General features: G+C 38.0%; 1 protein-coding gene across 1 annotated transcript; it reads right to left on the bottom strand.

The window, feature by feature from the left end:
- Positions 1 to 1,014: 1,014 nt before the first annotated feature.
- Positions 1,015 to 22,041, bottom strand: LOC135746656 (E3 ubiquitin-protein ligase DTX4-like). The gene is made up of 9 exons (XM_065265310.2): positions 21,738 to 22,041; positions 21,321 to 21,535; positions 10,577 to 11,624; positions 4,181 to 4,242; positions 3,911 to 4,072; positions 3,767 to 3,828; positions 3,062 to 3,382; positions 2,290 to 2,379; positions 1,015 to 2,048 (listed from the first exon to the last, which is right to left on the bottom strand). Coding segments are annotated over exons 1-9 (2,190 nt in total). The 5' UTR covers positions 21,740 to 22,041; the 3' UTR covers positions 1,015 to 1,820.
- Between the last annotated feature and the right edge of the window lie 65 nt (positions 22,042 to 22,106).

The raw sequence follows: 22,106 nt of genomic DNA, 5'->3' as shown, positions 1-22,106 counted from the left end.
GTTTTCATTTATACTTTTGCGCCATCGTACACATGCGCAGACCATCAATAAAGAAGTTATCCCACAAACGAAGAAGAAACAGCAACTTGTTGTGTATTATTTGAGAAGACCAGCAGTGATAGAAGTAAATTAAAGCAACACTATGTAGTTTTATTTACTTTTAAATAATGTCTCTAAAATTATTTAAGTGATAGAACAACTTTTAACTGGACAAATTGTACTGTTGCTGCAACCTGAGCAGCCTCCTAGCTGCTACAAGCACACTCTGAAAGTGGCGGTGGAGGGTAGGAAACACAGCCTCGCCCCTCCCCCTGCCTGCAGAAGAGTGTCTGATACCAGGCACCGTTGCGCTTTTCAACCACATGGGGGAGCTGTAAGTCATTTGTTGATGGAAACTACATAGTGTTGCTTTAACAGCGACTTTTGTTGCAGTTTGAGTTAAATCATTCCTCAACTTGGCTCATCTTTGTTTTCACCGTCGCAAACAGAAATACCTATGACGCAGTTTTTTACCTGACGGGAGGGGTTCTGATGGACCAATCACAGCGCTTGCAGTCCGCGTAGAACTGACGCGATTTTAAAAATTTTGCGGGGTACACATCAGGCTACGGACAACCTACGCTGTAGAGCTTACACACGACTAAAAATTGGGCTGTAGACTGCATGGGTCATTATAGAAATTAGATTTTTGCGCCTGTGTTCTTTATCGTGCGCCTTGCCAGAAAATCACCTTCAGAAATGTCCACTCCCATCTGCACTTTTTTGAAATTGCGCTTTCACACATTTGCACTGTTTAGTAAATCTGGCCCTTAGTATACGTGGATCCATGACTATGCAAATTAGTCCCCGCCTCTACTCAATCACACCAGCTCAGACCATAGATATACATCTATATAGATTCTACATTCAAGAGTTTTAAGAGACATAGCTGCTAAGTCATGTTTCACAATGCATACATACATACATACATATATATATATATATATATATATATATATATATATATATATATATATATATATATATATATATATATATATATATATATATATATATATATCATGATGTGATTGGTTACATGTTTGCGAGGTAGGAGGCGGTTTTAACCTGCATATGTTCTGTCTGTCTTTGGAAAAATAGTCAGCAATTGTGTTGAATAATGAATATGCAGATGGTTTGTCTTAAAGCACATTTAAAAAACCATTCAGACATATTAACAACAATAAAAACTTGATTTTCACCACATGGGGACTTTAAATGAAGATAACCTCAAAAGCATTACTCTGACTGACTGAACTTTGAATTTTATCCACAATCATCATATAAAAATAGAAGTTCAGAAAATCTAAGCTTTGATACACAGAAAGAGTTGTGTGTGTAGTATAATCACAGTAGTACATTCATAAAACATTTAGTATGCAAATTACATTGGTTCTAGGAAACAGCATACATCCACGCTAGCAATGTTTTGACAACTTTCACAATTTCTTACTTTAACATAGCTTAAGCAAACAAAACTTGCTGTTTTTGACAGATACTTTCTTGACCCTTTTATTTTCTACCTCACGAGTCCCCTCCACCTCCCATTTTTCCTTCTCACACAGATTCCTTTCTTTACTCTCATCCTTTAAACCTCCATATTCCATCTTTAACCAAACTTCTTTACCATTAACCAAACATTATTACCATTGGGTGTTACTTTTTGCCAAAAGCACACAGTATTGAGATTTTATCTCATACTGATTCAATAGCACTCCATCTACTATCCCTCAAGCCTTCCAACTCCCATTGGGTTCCTGTCTTTTCTGTCCTGCTCATCCTCACTGCTGTTGTACCTCATCTTCAGTGACGCCCTGGGCTTTTATCTCCTCAAGTACATTGTCAAGATAGCAGGGGTCTGGATAGCCATGTCCTGTAAGATTGGAGCCAAATTCTGTCTTGTGATGGATCTCATTCCAGATGACGGTGTCCGATTCTCCTGTGGTGCTGGAGGAGCCCACCGAGAAGATCAGCCTGCGATCCCACGCCACCAACAACATGCTTAACACCTGAGAATATGGTAGAAACAAATGGATATCATTAGAAATGTGAAATAACATAAATATAAACTGGTCAAGTATGAAGAAGCTAATTTTGTCAAGTTCTACATGTCCTAGAATTAACATCTAAATCAACTGGCTCCAATGATCAGTGTGTTTTTCTTCTGCTGATCTAATGGAAAAACCCTGAAGGCATCTGTGATTAAATGCAGTAGAAACTGTACAGGAACTGTTTGTTGAGAGATCATACCTTGCGTCCTTTTTCATTATCTGGGATATAGCAATGACGAGGAAATCCTCTTGAATTGAAAGGCTTCCCTGGGTTTGGATGCCCAGGGCCCTAGAGAAAGAAAGTGCTATTAAATATAATAACAAATACAAGCTTCGTCAAGTGGCCCAGTCAATGTTAAAGATATGAAGGTTATATTTATATTTGTATGATTTTATGTATAAAACAGCAAATTACAAAAATGACTTAAACAGGGATTTCACAGTCTAGGTCACATTCAGTAATTGCAATTCTTACATGATTACGTTAAAGGTGACATAGAATGATTGAACGGAGTATTTATCGTTGTTCTGTGATGTGACATGTAGACAAAAAAAATGTTGTTTGGGTCTGTAATGCCTTAGAAGCTTCCTAAAAACCTCTCTCAGATAGCTCTATTAGGGTGGGGGATTTTAAACAAGTGGTTTTGCACCTATTTGGCTCCCCCTACTGGCTTAACTTGCAATCTCATTACTGATTGGCTTACTTTGCTGCCACTCAAAAAATGTAGCCAATTATTTTAAAGTGAAGGGGCAGTTAGATGCCTGTGATGTCATAAGCATCAGTTTTTCAGATTGGGCTGTTTTCTGGCTGACATTTCTAAAAGAGGAATTTCTATGAGACTGAGATGTTTAGCATGTCTAGCAATTTTTGTATGTTTGTGAATGTGGGTAGACTACCATTATTCAACAAAGACAAGGTAAAAATGGTTTTCATTCTCTGTCCCCTTTAATGACACGGGTACTAATCATACCTGTATGCCGGGCGGTATGTTGTAGATGATCCGGATGGTTTTGCAGTCTGGGTGTCCTGGCAGCGAATGAGGGATAACATGGTACTCCATCTTACCGGGTGGCTGGTTGCCTGTTTTTACTCCATAAATGGTCTTGCACGTGGGACACTGCATGCTGCCATCTTTATTGCCATTGGTGTACATGGCCACAAGGCACTGCTGATGATAAACATGCCCACATTTTGTCAGTCTCCCTACTGACTCTGTACGTGAAGCACTCGTCACACCTGGACCCTTGTAACCCGACGGCCCTCCCAGAGCTTCCATGCATATAGTGCAATCCTGAAAGAATAGACACAATGCTTATACAACACAACCAATAGCCCAAATTTTTTGTATTACTGCAGGAACAGAGCAAAATGCAACTTTCATGTAAAGGGACCCGAGGCATATGTAGATAAAACGGCTCATTCTAAGGTAATAAATACACCACTGATAGTATAGTTGTATAAAGTACATTATATTGCATTTCTGTCAAGAGATCCTTCTAAAAGTTACACAATGCATCTTTAAGAGAAATGTAGAAATGTTCAAAGTAAATAAATAGGCAGTGTATCCTTTATATTAGCCGCCTACTCGCAAATCACCTAGTTTTAAGGCCAGTTACATACAGTATAAATCACAGAGGAAGTTCTAGATCGCATAGAAATAATGAGGATGTCTTACTTCTTCTGGTGGATTCCTGACCTTCTGCAAATAACTTTTCACCACCTCCTCTGGTGTTCCACCTGAAAAAACACCAACTAGGTTTAACTGCATAACATCCATATTTGAGTATGTCTGTAAGATGATGTACCCAAGGATTCTTACCTTGGCGGGCTTGTTTCTTGGTGGTCTTGCGGCAATAGTGTCCAATGCCAGGAACTGGTTTGATGTCACTCTTACTGACAGGTGGGGGATGTAAAACTTGTTTAGGTAAGCGAGTCAAGCATACGGGTAGTCCAGCTGCACTCATCAGAATGCCAGTAATACCTGTAATACATGTCTATGTTTTAAAGCAAATCTTGTGAATAATGTAGTTTCATGTTGTCAGTTTAATAATTAATTATTGTTCATTAAGGGTGGCTCTGATTTTCCTACCAGCTAGAGCCAGATGAACAGGACCGGAGTCATTAAGGTTCTTCACGGGTACTGTTGGCACCCTAGGAAATCAACAACAACAATATAACTCATCCTACAAGTTTTACTAATTAGTTCAGACATGTATTTTGTAGTATTTTTAAGTGGTATAATGGTTGAAGTGGCACACCTAGAGTTATTATGAATTAGAGAGAGACTGTTACACATTACAGACAAATTATAATCACATGTCATTTTGACAACATGAATCATAACATGAACGTAAAGTGTTTTGCTTTTATAATGTAACTAAACTGTGCATTTATTATATTACTTGGGCATACAAATCATAAACGCGAACAATTCCTTAATCATTTTCTTCCCAATATTTCTTTATACTTAATAATACGACAATGAAAGATTCTGAAATTTGCTCATGTGTTACTTAAAGCCAGACATTTGCGTATATTCACACACTATAAGTCTTTAAAATGACATAAAAAATGATAAAAACAAAGATATTTCTAAATGCCTGTGACAACACCAATATTATACAGTAGATAACATGTAATCTAAATTCAGTATGGTAGTTATCAGGAATATATTTTATATATTCATTTATGGCAGTTGCAGACGCCTACTTTAAATGATTTTCTATGGACAGTGTTGTGCGTTATGCACGCTGTTCATGCTCGCAGAACGCCATTGCCCACGTGCCACAGCATGCGTTTATGAGGGAGATTTTAAATCGAAATCGATCAAAATTGAGTCACAACCTCGAACTTCGAATTAAAAAATGGAATCATCGATGCTGCTACAGCCAGTCAAAAGATAGCATGGCAGATGCAGGAGACACCACGCAAGCTGCTCATTACATGGGAAACAAAAAAACAGCCAGCGCCTCCCGCCTTCAGCTGAACTCAATCAGAACAGAGCATGCACTAGTGCAGAACGGTGTTTGTGCCAGTTTCTCTGAACTGAGATCTGTTAAAGTTTCACAACACTTATTTCAGTTGCTTAAGAGTTATGAAAACAGAATTTAAACATGACTTATAGTGGTATAGTCTCACAATCTCATCTGACGCTAATAAAAGCATATTTTTTATCACATATGTGCGTGTACCATATTTTTCCACTGGCAGCACGACTAACATGGCAGGGCATCTCTGGGTTTAAGGTCAGATATTATGGGCCAGATTTACTAAGCGCTTGCGCCAGCGTAAACCATCATTTTGGCGGTAAATAGCGATGTCGGAATTTACTAAAGACGCGCAGTGGATCATTAGCGCTGAAAAGGTGTGATCTAGTTCTTTTTGCGACTGACCTGTTTGCATATGCATTTCTAGGAGTTTCCCTTTCAGACGCAAACATTTTGGGAGGAGACTATTTAAATGATTCACGCAACGCGATTTACTAATGTTTGCGCATGTGTTATGTATGGCATTTGCGCGACTATTTAACGCCGAAAAAAAGCATGTCTTAAATCATTTTGCGCTCGAAATGGCTGCAATTGTTGTTGCTAGGAGGAGACATCGCAGAAATCAGAGACTGCATGGTAGAAGGGAGAGGATTTCCAGGATCATTTTACCAGATAAGTTCACGCGTCTCTCTGCCTTTATTTATCGGCCTGTATATCACATGCACCTGCAGGAGCATCATCTCTGCTTATTTGCAACCATGCGCTAATTTGCGCTGCTCTTAGTAGATTGGTTGGTCATTATGGAAATCAGCTGTTGCGCCTGTGTTATTTAATTAGCGCTTTTTTAGTAAATAACCCGCAGATATCACCACTCCCATCAGCGCATTTTTGGAATTGCGCTCATGCGCTAATTTGCCCTGTTTAGTAAATCTGGCCCTATATTTCATAAAAGTCTAGTCTAAAAATGGCATAACAATTTTTGTGCTTTCAAAAAAATGTAAAAAAAAGAACCTTAGAATCGTGACACCCCTAGTAACATATAACTGTACCTGTGCATATACATGCACCCAATGTACAGGGCTCCAGACTAACTTTTTTCACTAGGAGCACAGTGGCCCCAACTGAACATTTTAGGGGCGCAACCAAAAAAATTTAGGGGCACACAACGTTAATCAAATAATGACATTTCTACAAATTTCCACTGTATTACTAATAAATACTTTGATGATAGATGCAGAAAGTACAATTTGCTGTTTCAAATTCAGTGTCACATCACAAAAAAAAGGTCAAATTTACTGGTTGCACATGTGCGACGATGTAAAATTCAGTGGCACACTCTCAAATTTTGGTGGCAAATTGCTACCATTTGGTTGTCAGTCTAGAGCCCTGAATGTACATTGGAAATTGTAACATATTTTCTCCTAACATTGTACTACACTTTGGGGCTGTTTACACTTGGTATTAAGATGTGTTTTCCTCGATCAGATCACAAGTGGACGAGAGAGACACATCACGTATACACCTGGTATTTAAATCCGTCTCTTTTGTCCACTTTTGACCGCTTCTGCCCTGAATACTGTGAGGGGGTGGTCTGTCGAGACTGTGGGCGAGTCCCTCTTGTCATTTAAACGCGAGCAGGAGTAATGACGAGTTTATATGGACGCAAACTAATATTATGTCAGAATCCGCTGCTTGTGTTGTAAGTAAACATGCTGCACAGTGTTTTCTACATGTATATGTTAGAGCTTTCTCTGATATTTCAGCGCAATTGATGAAATAAGATCGCACAACTTTCACACGCTTGCAAAATGAAACTACGCAGAGATCAGCCACTTTCGTTTTATTAATGAAATGCTAAAATTACTGTACACCATGTGTTTGTGCCAGAAGTCAGAAATGACGTAAAACATTGTGCTCAGTACCTCAGATTAGATAAATGGGTGGAGAGGAGGCGGTCTCCTGTGGCTATTCGAACACATTCAACCACATGTGCGTTTACACTACAAAAGCAATCCCATCGAAAGGATTTTCGACTACCTCTGAATATGGTTGAAAGTGGTCGAAAGTGAACGAGCTCAAAAAGTTTTGAACACCTGGCATTAATGTCGTCCACTTGTGATCCATTCGACGAAAAAGCATGTCAATGCCAAGTGTAAACAGCCTCTTTGTCTTCAACAAATGTTATTTTCACATGAAAGTGAGAACTGAAAGTATGATTAAGTGGTTAAGAGGTTAAAAAAGGGGACATGCTTAAAATGATGACATGATTGTTACTAATGCATTTTGGTCAATAACCGCTATCACTGCACTAGTTTTAATTTCTTTGCTTGTTTTGTTCTGCTTTCCATTGAAATGCTAAGAGTTTGTAAGGGTGTCTGATATGGGAGGGTAGAAGGTTGCTCAGCTAATGGGGAAGCTTTTGACCTTTAATGACCCTTGATCTTACCACTACAACAGACTTGTCTTTTTCTTTACTCTCACACACATGCTCAGCAACTGCTGCTCTCTCTCTCTCTCTCTCTCTCTCTCTTTCCAGATGGCTTTAAGACACAATGTACTATTAGGAAGGCTTGCAGCAGACAAACCATTTAATATGCTCTTTTGAATCTGAAACACACATGTGTGCCACAACACCTTTAATAGACTAAAGCTGCTTGCTAAACATTCGAATCACATCTATCATTACAAATCTGCATGTAAAATACAAAAGGGCATGTTCCTGTTAAAAAACAAAATTAACATGAATGAAATTTGACAAAATGTTGCAATCGTTGCGTAAGACACCAAAAACTGTGTTTGTATTAATGCTGTCAAGTCGTAACTATGCATACAGCTCAAACCATTTCTACACCGCACACCTCATAAAACAGGGCCAAGATTATTACAACTGAAATCGTCAAAACCGTCTGCTTATAATTTCAATCAATTCTTAGACTATCACGCAGACACAAACACACAGAGTCTACTAGGGTAAATGCTTCAGATGGGGCAGCATTGTGTTGCTAATGCAGACGAGTCCTTGTCATTTCAACAAAGGTTTGCTGCAGAATCCCAGTGTGAACGCAAAATTACCGCTGAGAGCTTAGGGGAAAAAACACAGAAACGGCTATATGCACGAGAGGGGGGCATTCTGTCCCCAGATGGCCATCAAATAGCGCAGACGGGGGTAATTTAGCGGAGTAAGAAACGTGAGAAACACACTCCCATGCAAGGAAGGAAAAAAAAACAAGCACACAAAGATTAAGGAGGTTAGATGTTGTGGTCCAAAAGAACTTCACATTGAAAATCTGTCATTTAATACCAGATTAAACTTAAACTGAGAAAAAAGTTAAATGAATTAATCTGGGACAAGAAGAATGATCTGGTTTTGAGCGAGCTTGTATATTTTATCCTGACCGAAAGGGAAGCATTCAAAATTGAATACAAGAAATTATTATATTATAGATCTTTCGTTCATATTGCATTGCTGATATCAAAGAAAAATGGTAAACAGAAAAGCTAAATAGAAGTCTGGATTATTAAGTGACAAAATTTAGTAATTTTTTTTAAGTGATAGTAAACTCTGTATGTTGAGTAGTAGGGCTGTAACGATTAATCGTCCAAAATCGCGCTTTGTAAATGAATGAATTTTAATAAATTACAGTGAAATCCCAGCACATCCAAAAGCCAGAGGGCACTCTCGAGAAGAAACTCCATTTGTGCCACAGAAGAAGTACCATACGCTATTCCAGGAAATGTCTATAAGAATTTTTATATCACCGTTCTTCAAATTGTTTCAGGTATTTTCATGATAATAAAGGATATGTTGAATGATTTTGTTTAAAAGTGTTGCTTTTTTAAATGCACGTTTATAAACGACTCAGACTCGAAATGATTTTAGATTGAAACGCCGTAGTAGGCCTACATGCCCAAGCTGCGCATGAAACACAGAATCGCAGCCTTGTGATTCAGAATTGATTTTAGACAGATTTATGTTTTTGTCGAACACATTTTTACAAAGTCTGTGTGTTCAGGACCTTGAGATATCATTGTTGTGTTTAAACAAAATGAATCAAGATTACAATTGCAGGTGAAACAAATACATAATCGCCCAAAGCCTCTATCACAGCTGTCCAATTGTACTTATTTCTGTACATTTCGGCAGTATGTTTGGGCATCATATACAGTGATGTATCAGAGATTTTAAAATTAATAAGTTGACGTGGCGTTAAGCAATTAGTTTTGAAATTTTTTACTGAAAACATAACTCCCATAATTATATGTTGCTCTCTGGAATGCTTGATTCTGATTGGTCAGTTGACATTTGCAGGTTCGTTTTTTTCAAATAATAACTGCACCAAAATAATAACGCATAGCCGGACTACTTGCACGAGTAAAATCGCTCCGCGCCAATAAAGATTACTGTCTGTTTGGCGCCATCTTGTGACAAACACTCGACAACCACGACAAGACACAGACAGCTTACTGAGACTGAACTTGACAAAATAGAGCATGACAGCTACAAAGCCAACACACAAAAAAATACAGAATGGGCATTAAAACTTCTCAAAGACTGGTTAAAGATAAAAAAATGGAGACAGACAAGTATGAAGCAGAGGATCTTAATAAGGTATTTGCGTTGGGTCCTGATCACACTGTCGGGGCTTATTTCCCAATAACTACCGGCTGCCTCTACATTATCCCTTACTTAACATTATTTTACTTAGTATATTACTATACCACGCGCATCACGTCAGTAATGCTGGTTCCTTGATTAGTATTAAATCGCCAACAGCTGCTTTCAGATTGCGCGACATTAACTGCACAGAGCCGTTGTTCCCTGACAAGCTGGGCCATATCGCAGGCGATACGTCCGCGATAATTAATGTGAAATTGCCCTGATTGTCAGTGAACTACGGCTCTGTGTAGTTAAAGCTGCTCCATCTGAAAACAGCTGATGGCAATTTAACACTAATCATCAAGGAACCGGCATTACTGACGAGATGCGCCTGACAAACACATGCGATTTATCATGCAGCCCTAATCCAGTCGCACATGTGCGACCAGTAAATTTGACCTTTTTTGTGATGTGACACTGAATTTAAAACAGCACATTGTACTTTCAGCATCTATCATCAAAGTATTTATTAGTAATACAGTGTATTACTTAGTAGAAATGTGAATATTTGGTTAGCATGTTGATTTACGTACGATATGTGCCCCTAAATTTTCTGGTTGTGCCCCTAAAATTTTCAGTTGGGGGCCACTGTGCTCCTAGTGAAAAAAGTTAGTCTGGAGCCCTAAATATCACTGTGAATAATCGACAATTATGATTTTTCATAATCGTGCGGCCCTAAACGGCATAAAAAGTTTTGCTGCACTACTCTAGACGCTATCCAGATTATCAGAGAGTTAGATAAAAAGCAAAAAAAGTCTTAAGAAAACAACACAATTGTATTTACACATTAGTCTTGAGATTGAGAAACTTTCCAAGAAAAAGTGAAAATAGCTTTTCTCACCCAGAGGCAATAAGCGCCTGTGACTGTGCCCTTGCGATTTTTTGCAAAGCGGGCTGGCTAAGCCCTGCCAGACTGGCACGAGATGGTATAGGGGCAGCATAGGCAGCAGAGCGTTGTTGGGGTAACGTTGAAGAAGTTGTGGACGATGTGGTACTTGACACGTTGACGAGCGTGGCAGTTGGCACCAATGTTACTGAAGACGCTGTGTTTTGTGTGGATGAAGAATGCTGATTGGAAAATGACAAAGCAGGAGTCGAGGCTAAAGGTGGAGGCAAATGGCAGCTAGATGACATTGAGAGAGCGGCAGTGTCCGGAGTAAGATGGGAAAATGAATGGGAAAAATCGCTAGACTTCTTGGTTTTTCCAGAAGGGGAGTAGCTTAAAGGCAAACCATCTGGTAGTGCATGAGAATACGAATTTAAAACAGACAAAGATTTTGAGTTTTTTGGAAGCGTCCCAAAACTGGGTTTAGGTTTCGTTGCATGAGGTTTGCGTCCTAGCGTTTGTGTTGCTGTGGCATTCGCCTTTATACTCATCACCAGCATGCACTGCTGGCACGCACACGGTTGTCCAACAGGGGCGAGGGATGACACTGAAAGTGTCCCGCTAGGGTAAACCATACTTCCTTTTCTACTCAGGGTAGACCCAGAAATGCCTATCCCAAGAAGGGCACCGGTAGAGCCCCCACCTGATGTAACTCCTCTAAGCGTCCTTTCGGTTTTTGAGCCAGTACTCCAAGCCTGTGTAGATTTGGGCAGTGTCCCACAGATAAATGGATATGGCATGTCAGAGCGTTTCTGGATGCGCCGTTTCCGTTGCGTTTGCTTGTTAAACTGGGTCATGTTCTGAAAGTCCACGAGGTAGCAATAGCCCAAAGTTGTCAGGTCCAACCAGGGTTTCTGTTGATCTTGTGCTGCTTGCAAGGCAATGTTTACCTCCATGTCATACATGGTCCAGGAACCAGAGTCATTTTCCCACTCCCATATCCAACCTTGGCCTGGTGCTGTGGTGGGATCATAGAAACTCCTTCGCACTGGTCTTATTGTACCTGAAGGAGGTAAACAGAAACATTATTAACTAAATAATAAATAACGTGTGCAGATACATTCCAAAGAAATATGTCACCCTGCCAGTAAAATCCAGGTTAAAGTCTCATAATCTAAATATGTGATAAGGAGCATCAAAGTTTGATTCACAGAATGTTCTTTACATTATTATTTGACAAAGAGTAGTCTTAATCACACTTTCTAGTTTATAATGTAACAAATCAATCCTACTGGTATTACTGGTTTAATAATCACGTGTACTCATGTACTCTGATGAATCCATTCACATTGTTTGTGATACTTAGCCTCCCTTAAACAAGCCAAATGACTATTGTTATGCATACTTTGAACTAAATCTATTCATCAGAATAGACATTTAGTTCACTCTTAGACACAGAAAAGACATTAAGTTCATTCTTCTCATGAGAATGAATCTGCTGGGTCCAGATCAAGTTCTGAAGCTATTTAGGGAAGCACTTTTCAATCAAACTGGGTGTACCTGGGTGCAACATACACAACATTCACTTAGCTTAAGGCATAGCAGCAGTGCACGTAATATAAGTAGAAATTATTAGTTACAAAGTATTTGAGACACACACAAATAATCCAAAGACATACTTAAGACAAATTGCTGACAAAAATGCCATCATGTTATCCTCTTATATGGGCTTCCAAATGGCAAAGCCCCCAAAAGCACATACAATTATCATTAAAGTAATCCCAATGACTCGAGGTTATATTCTAATAACTAATTTTTAGCTTATTAAGCAAATTAACACATATGGAGGTATGCTGATAACTTTAACACTCGGTTGTTTCTGTGACGAAGCGCATACATTATAATTAGTCATAAGACACGCGAGAACAAATACGACAAAATTATTGTTTATATTTTTGAAAATAACTCAATGCTAAACGTTTCATGTCACAAACATAACATGTTGCTTCAGAAAACATGTATTAACTCATTGGAGTCGTGGATGTAGCAGCTGTTTTTTTAAGCTTTACCATTTTAAGCAAATAACGGCAATTTAACATAAAATTATTCATGTTTGTATGAATTTGCATGATGTTTATTTAATTAAAATTAAATTTATTCAAATTATAAAGGGTGTTCCAAAAAAATAGGTGAAAGAAATTGTTTCGTGTGCTTTAATTACTCTTCAACTGTTTCTCACCTTATTTGCCCTGCCCCATGCCAGAAACAACTGTCTCCGCCCAGCTTTTTGTATCCATACTGACGTTCTTTTATGAATAGACAACAATAATGCGTGCTTTTCCTCCCTTCCTTGCACTCTAAAAAATGCTGGGTTGTTCCAATCCATTTTCGGGTCAAGTACGGGCAAACCCAACCCGTTTGGTCAAATTAACCTTGATTTTTCTAGGTTATTTTTAGTCCAGTGGATAGGGTTGTGTATATTTAAAGGGAAAGTTCACCCAAAAATAAAAAATTAGCTGTTTATTTACTCACCTGCAGACTGTCCGATGTTTGCCACAACCACCAAACACCACAAGAACATCATGCTGTACAATGTTCAATTAAGAAAAATCAATCAATTGGCTTCACAAGACGTCAATATGTCAACATTATGTCACCAGGAGTCATGGGGATTGCTTTTGCATTGGATTTATATACTTTTTGAACTAAATATAAATGCATTATATGAATTACAGAGCACTGTGGGTTTCTGCAAATGATCTTCTTTATTGTGCTATTGAAGAAAAAGGCCAATATATCAGATGGCCTGAGGGTAAATAAACAGCATTTTTATTTGTGGGTGAACAATCCCTTTAAGAGATGAGTTAGTTGTTGAGTTAGGGTGATCTTAAAAAGGATGTGGAAATCAAATTTAGCTATTTTGACATAAAACGGGTCACTGCACAAAAGCACATTAGTTCTTTGGTAGAGATTCTGGTTTTCGTGGCTACTGAAGTCACAAAATAAAGTTTGTATAGATAAAACTAAATAATATTTTGACTCCTCTGCACACTGCAGACACAGCAACAGATGGCCATGTCCACAATCACATGCCAGCCATTTAGGTTTGCATGCTTGTGCAAGTATGTGTGGGAGTAAAAGTTGTCCCTCAGTAGATCATAAACTGTGAAACTGGGTTAAGGATCCCAGGACCTCTGCAACAGCAGCACAAAGCCCTACAGCAGGTGAACGGGGTCTATCCATCTGCTCTATTGTCGCTGGCTCTTTGCCTCCATTGAGGCCCCCGTTTTTATTTCCCTTTCCTTCCCAAATGAAAAAAAAAAATCGCTTTTTCTATTTTTCCTGTTTAAACATTTTAATTTTTAAATATACCATAGAAAGAGTTAAGATCACACAATATTGCATTGAAGTAGGTTACCAAAATTATCTAATCATTGACTTCAATTATCATTGGTGGATGCAACTAGTCATCATGAGACATACAAAAACCAATGCAATCTGAAGTTTTCTCATTGTGACACAGTTTTTGGTTTCAATTTTGCTGAGATGCGCTTAAAATATTGTTTTTTTTTCACAATACATTTAATAAACGTATGATGGTGAGGGGATTGCTTAAATAATGGACTTAATGATGGATGGATAATCTTCTGTATTGTCTTTAAAATGTTGGTTCCCATGAAAAGACAGTGACTGCATATTTTTTATAAAATATTTTTTGTTGTTAGATGAAGAATATACATCTAGGATAGCAGGAGGGTGAGAAATGGATCAAATTTTTCTTCATTTTGGCTCTACTATAACTTCAAAAATGAGAATGAATTAACTGTTAGACCAGCGCTTTAGTTACTAGTTTTACTATTTTATACTTGCATACTTTTAGACTAATTATTAGGGATGCACCGATAGGATTTTTTGGGCCGATACCGATTTAAACAGACAACTTCTGGCCGATACCGATATTAAACACTTGTATACAATACTATACAGGTCTATTAGCTAGTTAATTTCTGCATCAAATAATTTTTAGTGAACATGGATTTGATCTAATTAACATTCAACTGACCAACATAATTAGAGAGGCACAAATTAAGCTAAAACAAATATAATAAGACAGCATGACAACCTTCAAAGGTGGTTTTTAGTTAACAACATTAACTCATTTTTTACATTTAATGGAAAAAAATTTATGCAGTTAATTAATACAAAATCTGTATCGGCCTTTCTCGTGCTATTGCCGATTTCAAATTCATCAAAAATCGGCGGATAAATATCGGCGGCCGATACATCGGTGCATTACTACTAATTATAATTAATGTCATTTCAACTGTCTTTGTTTATTTTTTATTTTCTAAGGTTATGGCCTTTCATAAACAATTTAAACAGTGCACTGCAAAAGGGAAAATTGAGCAAAATGAGCAACAATAAAAACTGCAGTTTATGTGAGTGTTTATGAAAGTGAGCGAAACCACCAGAAACCAATCACAAAATGGTGAGCCAGAGGCAATACAACAAATCTGAACATTCCCTTTACTCTTTAGCCCAACCATGTGAGAGTAATTGGATCAGGAGAAACACAATCCAGCCTTGTATGTGTGTCTGTGTCCAGTCTGAAAACAGAATAACTGACGGCCCCAGGGGCCAGAGTGGATGAAACTTCACAGCCTGTTGCACAATCACAACCACTCCCCTTTCCCTAACTCCTCTATCCATCTTAACAGTTTCGTTCTTTCACCTAGAAGTGTGCTTAATTCCCTGAGTAGTACATAATGGAATGTGAGTTTGTGTAAAAAGTAACTTTGCAGGTTCCTGGGACAAGTCCTGACAAAGTAGGATTGTCACAAACATCCCTAAAACCTTACTGTCAGTGTGTCATAAACACAGTTCTAGTAGTTCAAGCTTTGCCCTAAAGGATTCATTTTCCCAAACATAAAAATCCAGTTTTTTTCTAACCCTGACGTCATTCCACTACTCTGTATGTGATCAACGCATCAGGGTGGATCTGTCTTGTACATTGACATGACAGTTAGAAGTACATCCTAGACGTCATACAAATGTCTTCTGAACAAGTAATATACGGCAGGTAAAATAAGTATTGAACGCGTCACTGTTTTTTTAGTATATTTATTTCTAAAGGTGCTATTGACATGACATATTGACCAGATGTTGGTAACAACCATCAAGAAATCAACCCATAGATGTCCATAAATTAAGTTATGTGTAATCATGTAAAATGACACAAGCAGAAGTATTAGACCCTGAAGGAGAAGGTCTAAAAAGCCATGGAAAGCCAAGGCAGTCAGTAATAAAAAAAGCAATCCTGACCCTTGTCAGTGTAAATAGTAACAGCTGGTTCAGTCACTGATGGTCTATAAAACAGTGTCTAATTACCAGGGTGTCATGCAAGAAACATCTCATGATGAGTTAACAAGGGCTGCAGGATTCTTGCTAAATGTGAATTCTCTATGGACAATGAGATCATGATTCTCTCACACGATTCTCATTTTTTCAACAACAATGTTTTTTTAATGTCTTAAAAGTCTCTTTTCCTTATTTTAGACAACTTAAGATTAAGATATGGGGCTCTATCTTACACCCGGCGCAATGCAGCGCAATGCGCGACGCAAGTGTCTTTTGCTAGTTTCCACCCTGCGCAATTATCATTTTCATGTTTAGCGACACATTGTTTAAATAGCAAATGCATTTGCGCCCCCTTTTGCGCCCATGGGCATTCAGGTCTAAAAAGAAGGTGTGATCAGGCGCATTGTTGGCGCCTTGCTATTTTGAGGCAACTAAAATAGACTACGCCATTGAACAACAAAAACCTGCTCTAAAGTCTAAAGTCAATGGCGCAATATGTTTTTTGTTATTTAAAGAGCGCATTAGTAATATGCGCCTATAAACGGGACGACAACGCGGGTTTACTTATCACATACATGAATGCGCAGCAGCACAAACACGCTTTTAAATATGAAAGATTAAAGGATTGAATGTAAAAGATTATTATTGAGTCTCTTGGATATAAATGAGGACTAATTATGAGACGTTAGAAGACGCCAAGAGCTGCTTCACCTGTAGCCTGGTAAGTAAATAAATGCTTTGCTTTAAACAAATGTATCTGTTTTTAAATGCTTTTTTTAAATGCTACCTCACGGATTTATTGTATATGATGACTCTGTACCTGTGGACAGGGCTCGAAATTGCGACTATTTTGGTCGCATATGCGACCGAAATTTAATCTGTGCGACCTTAAAATATATTTGGGAGCATTTGTGCGACTGCCCATTTTGTTGTGTGGTGCGACTTGATTTAGATTGTGATGCTGTGCTGCTGTCCCAGGTTCAGTGTTCTCTCCAACGTTACATAACCAATCAAATTTCACCATTATGTTCTTGCGTTTAATGAAGAGCGCAGATTGGCTAATATGAGCGTCAGTCATTCCTTGTTGCCGTGCTACGTTGGTACGTGAAGCGCGAAAATGTGAAAGACGAACCGCGAGCGTGATGAGAACGAGCCGATTACAGCCTATGTTTTTACTGTAATTAATGACGACGTTCCGGATTCAAATGCGACTCCACCACCGGAAAATAAGACTTGACGTTAAACCTTTCGGAGAGAGTGGGTTAAAGATTACGTGTGTCTCCGCTATGAGAATGGCTCGATGTAACTTACTGTGTTTACTGTTAATCCTTTAAAACGGCGTTGGTGGCTGAATCAAAACATTTTAAGCGCCAGACCTTGCTTAAACATGGCGAAAGTGCCAAAAACACAAGTAGTGTCATGACAAATGTGTTCATTATTGATGGGGACACCGACCTGTCTGTCAAAGAGTGTTTGATAGTGTATGTGCGCATGCGCTGGTGAATGGACATCCGACAAACATCCTTGTGGTCCATGTTGATGGACCATGTGATGGTATGTTTTTATAGTATTTTTTAAAACATTGCCTATTTATAGCATCCTGGTAATGCAGTTATTAGCCTTCTATATTAAGGTCACTTTTGTAATGTCCCAGTTAATCAGTGCTTTACGTGTTTGCTAGATTTTCTATTGTAATCTTAATCATTTTACCTGTAATTGTTAAATTATTATTGCTATACTATTTCAACAGCATTTGGGTATTAATTTTGGAATCTATGCAGCAAAAATAAAATAAAATAAATAGAAGACCAAATTTTAAATGCTGGCCATGGTGGCGTTTTATTTTTAATAAAATAAATCTATTAACATATACATTGTAGTTTAGGTGCCTTTTAATTTTTGGATGGATGCGCCTAAATTTTTGCTGGTGCTCCTAACTCTTTAAAGTTGGGAGCACCAGTGCTACCAAATAAAAAAGTTAATTTTGAGCCCTGTGTGGATATGGTGAGATGAGAAACATTTTTAAGTAATGCTTAAAAAAACTCATTAAGCTGTCAGAGTGCTGAAACGTGCGGAGAACTGTTTGTAAATTCTTTATCTCCTGTTTGTTACAAATAAAGTATTTTTAGAGTACAAACCTTTTCTTACATACATTATTTTTTGATGATATTGGATAGCCATATATTTAAAGCAATTAAAAGCCTGCTTTTTTACTTGCATGACTAAAAGAAAACAATTTCAATACAAGTGAAAAACAACATAATTATTTAACATTAATCTTAAACTGGGGATCTTCTTCCTCCGCTTAATTTTTCAGTTTACAAAGTCTGTCATCTAAATAGAGATTAGACATAGCACCAGCGCAAGTGGCTTTTAAAGGGGATGAGAGCTGAGACTCTAATTGGTTTATTGCACGTTATGCCCAAAATACTCCCATTACTCATTGAAAAATAGGACCAACCCTTTTCGACCATGCGCTTGGCGCACAAACCATTTTTCCCGTCGTTAAATTAGCAAAAGTGGATTCGGACACGCCCATTTAGATGTTGCGCTCTGCGCTTTAGACAATGCGCTTAGATCGTTAAAATAGGGCCCTTGCTGTTAAACATAAACAATGTTGACATTAATGAATAAAAATAATTAAAATAAATAGCACCAGTGCTTTTGTACACTCAAACTGGCCAACCATAAAACTTTAAAAACACGAACCCTTTAAACACTTAACGATCAATATTTTGAGGCATCAGAGAGAAACGCTGGGCATGTTACAATGTTCCCCTCATGTTTAAAACCCTTTCTGATGGGGAACTTGTGGCAGTGATACAGAGAGCGTTTGGGTTGATTTTTTGAAGAATTGATGCACATTTTTTGAACTTGAAGGAGTGGACCCTGTAACTTTACATTTGATTAACTTAACCTTCAATTTTTTAGTTGCTTGCATCATAATACTTAATTCTGTGTAACTTGAACCTGCGGTACACAAATGTGGACAATTACAGTGCTTCATGTCCAATGAAAAATATTTGGTTATTATATTTATTTTTTTCAAAACCAATATTGTTACATCGTCACTATCTCCCCGCCAGGATTTTCTGCAATGGTGCTCGTTTTTCCTCTTTTGTCTGAAAATTGCTGCTCCAAATCCACCAAGTAAACCGACTGTGTTTAGGTCTGCCGCAAAACGCAAATGAGGAAGAGAGAGGAGAAAAACGATCAGGTCTGATTAGTGAATGAATAGGGTTTGGGCTTACACTGTGTGAATGTGAGCAAGTTTGACTGAAATAGCATCCTGGATTGTAATGTAAATACGTGAACATGTGAATGGAGCATCTGAATACAGGGTATAAATATATGCAAGTGAATCACCATCATTTAGAAAGAAGATCTCATTTATGTATAAATTGAGATCGTTATTCTTTTTTTTTTTTCTCAATTAATCGTGCAGCCTAGAGTAAACCCAAATCCAAACACACAGCCAGGAAAACTCAACTGGTTTCAGAGAAAGAAAATAAAGCTGCTAGAATGGCACAGCCAATCACATGACTTGAATCCAACTGAAAATCTATGGAAAAAAACTAAAGATCAGAGTTCATAGAAGAGGCCCACAGAACCTTGAAGATTTGAAGATTGTTTGTGTGAAGAATGGGTCAAAATCACACCCAAGCAATGCATGCAACTAGTTTCTCCATAAAGAAGGTTAGTGCTGGGCGGTTCACGGTTTCATACCGTTATAATATGAATTTTTACTATACCCCAATACTAGTGGTAGCTACTTAGGGCAGCATTTTGGGGGGTGGCATGGGGCAGCTGCGGCAAAAATTGGAATGTGCCACTGTATTTTTATCACTCATTTGCACGACTCGACTCGTCAATAGTTTTATGTTACCATGCGCTTAGTTAATCTACCGATGGGTTTACACAGCCCTGCATTAAGTCGAACACAGAGTCAACCATAAGAAGATAATTTTACATGTTTCTCAGTCACACTAACTCTAACATGCGGGAGGGTAGAGTTAGCCACTAGGGGTGGAAATCGCTTGGACCCTCATGAATCGATCCAGAATCGATTCTTAGGGTCCCGATTCGATTCAGAATCGATTCTTGACGTACTAATTTGCATATCTGTGACGTCATTACTAGGGATGCTAAAAAAATAATCGCGATTAATCGTTAGCAGAATAAAAGTTTTTGTTTAAATCACATATGTGTGTAAACTGTGTATAATAAATATGTATATATATATATATAAATATGAACACATTTATGTATAATTTAAAAAAATGTATATATTAAGTATTTATATTTATATATATAATATAAATTATACATAAATATACAAATGTATATACACATGTAAACGTCTAAAACAAATACATGCATGTGTGTACATTTATTTATACAAAGTTATTATACACAGTTCACACACATATATGATGTAAACAAAAACTTTTATTCTGCTAACGATTAATCGCCAATAATCGTTAAGCATCCCTAGTCATTACATCACATTTGCTCTCAAAGCCAGGTTAATGTTTGTGCTTTTGCTTCTTTAACATTCGTGGTGTGCATAACTAGGCAACCACGTTTTCGTTCACGTTGCATGACGTCATCGAAGTATGTCCCAGAACGTGCATACTCTTTTGCTACACACTCAAAAGTATGTACATTTTCCTCACAAAAACAGTACATACTTTTAGGTCGTAGTATAAGTAGGCGCATTGGGACTCAACAGTAGTCTACGCCATCGCAGCTACACTGTAGGACCTTCGCACAACTATAATGAGCCCTTATTATGAATGGTTTTTTGGTCCAAGGTCACATGAGTGATACTTGCAGATGTAAACACTTCATTCAAAACTGCTGAATGCTTGCTACAAAACTATGTTTACAGAACATACTGACTAAACACTTTTACAAAACTTGCCTGTTAACTTGTTTACCACTGAGTGGTTAATAAATAGTTCTTATACATATAAGATCTTTATTTCTTCATTTTCTGCCTTAAATTGCACCGTTACTTTGCTACGACTGACCAACATATTCATTGTTAAATCATTGTTTAAATAGTTAAATCTCATTTTTTGTTAAGGTTTTACTGACCATCAATGGATTTGTTATATCAGGTCAAGCACTGGTCACAAAATATTCACACATGAAAAACACTACAGTACGGTATTTACTATAGTAAAGTATAGTACATTGACGTATACTGCAATTTTAAACCTTTGTCTCTTAATTATTTAATTGCTTAGTAATTAACTACTGTAGTATATTTATATTTATTATACATCTAGTGTTTTTGAACCTCACCACAGTATTAGGATTTTTTTCACTTTTCTAGTTTAATATATAGTTAACTATTCATTGTACTATAGTCACTTGTTATATATGTTCATCTTACCCGTGTCTTGTCTGAACTGATGCATGGACTGTAAATCGATGATGTAGGGCGACAGGCGGTTGTCAGCTTGGCCTAGGACGATGCTGCCGCCGCGGGGATCGCTTCGTATCACCTCCTCTATGTGACGAGACACCGCCGGGCTGTACGGCTGCCAGCGCCCGTGCTCGCTGAGCCATTCCCACACGACCACAGCTGAGGCCAGTAACATCGCGTCCCTGGAAGTACAGAAAACTATTACTTTTCTCTTCGCAACCGGACTTTTGAGATGGCTGAAGATGAGAGTAGCTTACGTTAACACGGTACCACAAACAATACTCATACTAGTATGCAAGACATCGCTAGCTAACTACAAACCATCGATAAATTAAGCCAAAGTACTTAAGTCATGCATGAAAGTATAAAAAGTAGTATACTCACATTTATTTAGAAAAAATATGACGGGAGAGATCGCGGCATCAGGGCAGAAATCTCCGTATCGCTTCCATGACTGGGCACAAGAAGTCCCAACAACTCCGTACGAGTAAAACTCTCAGACGGTCTTAATTATTTAAATAATCGGCGTTTACATATCTATCTTGTACTTCTTAACTCTCGGCTTAGTAGCGTTACTTTATTGCGAAATGAGGTGTGATTTATCCAAAATCATGTAAGCTTCGAGTCAATGTGTTTTCGCGAAGCGCTCGTGGTTTGCCGTGCATCGCTCTGAATTGAAAAGTGACACGCAACACCCCCCGCGACAAAAACCTGTTGGATTGGTCATGTTATTTCATGTAGTTTGGATGGTGA

The sequence above is a fragment of the Paramisgurnus dabryanus genome, chromosome 4 (assembly GCF_030506205.2).
Source record: "Paramisgurnus dabryanus chromosome 4, PD_genome_1.1, whole genome shotgun sequence".
Lineage (NCBI taxonomy): Eukaryota > Metazoa > Chordata > Actinopteri > Cypriniformes > Cobitidae > Paramisgurnus > Paramisgurnus dabryanus.
The sequence above is the reverse complement of the archived record's forward strand: the minus strand, read 5'-3'. Positions and strand labels throughout refer to the sequence as shown.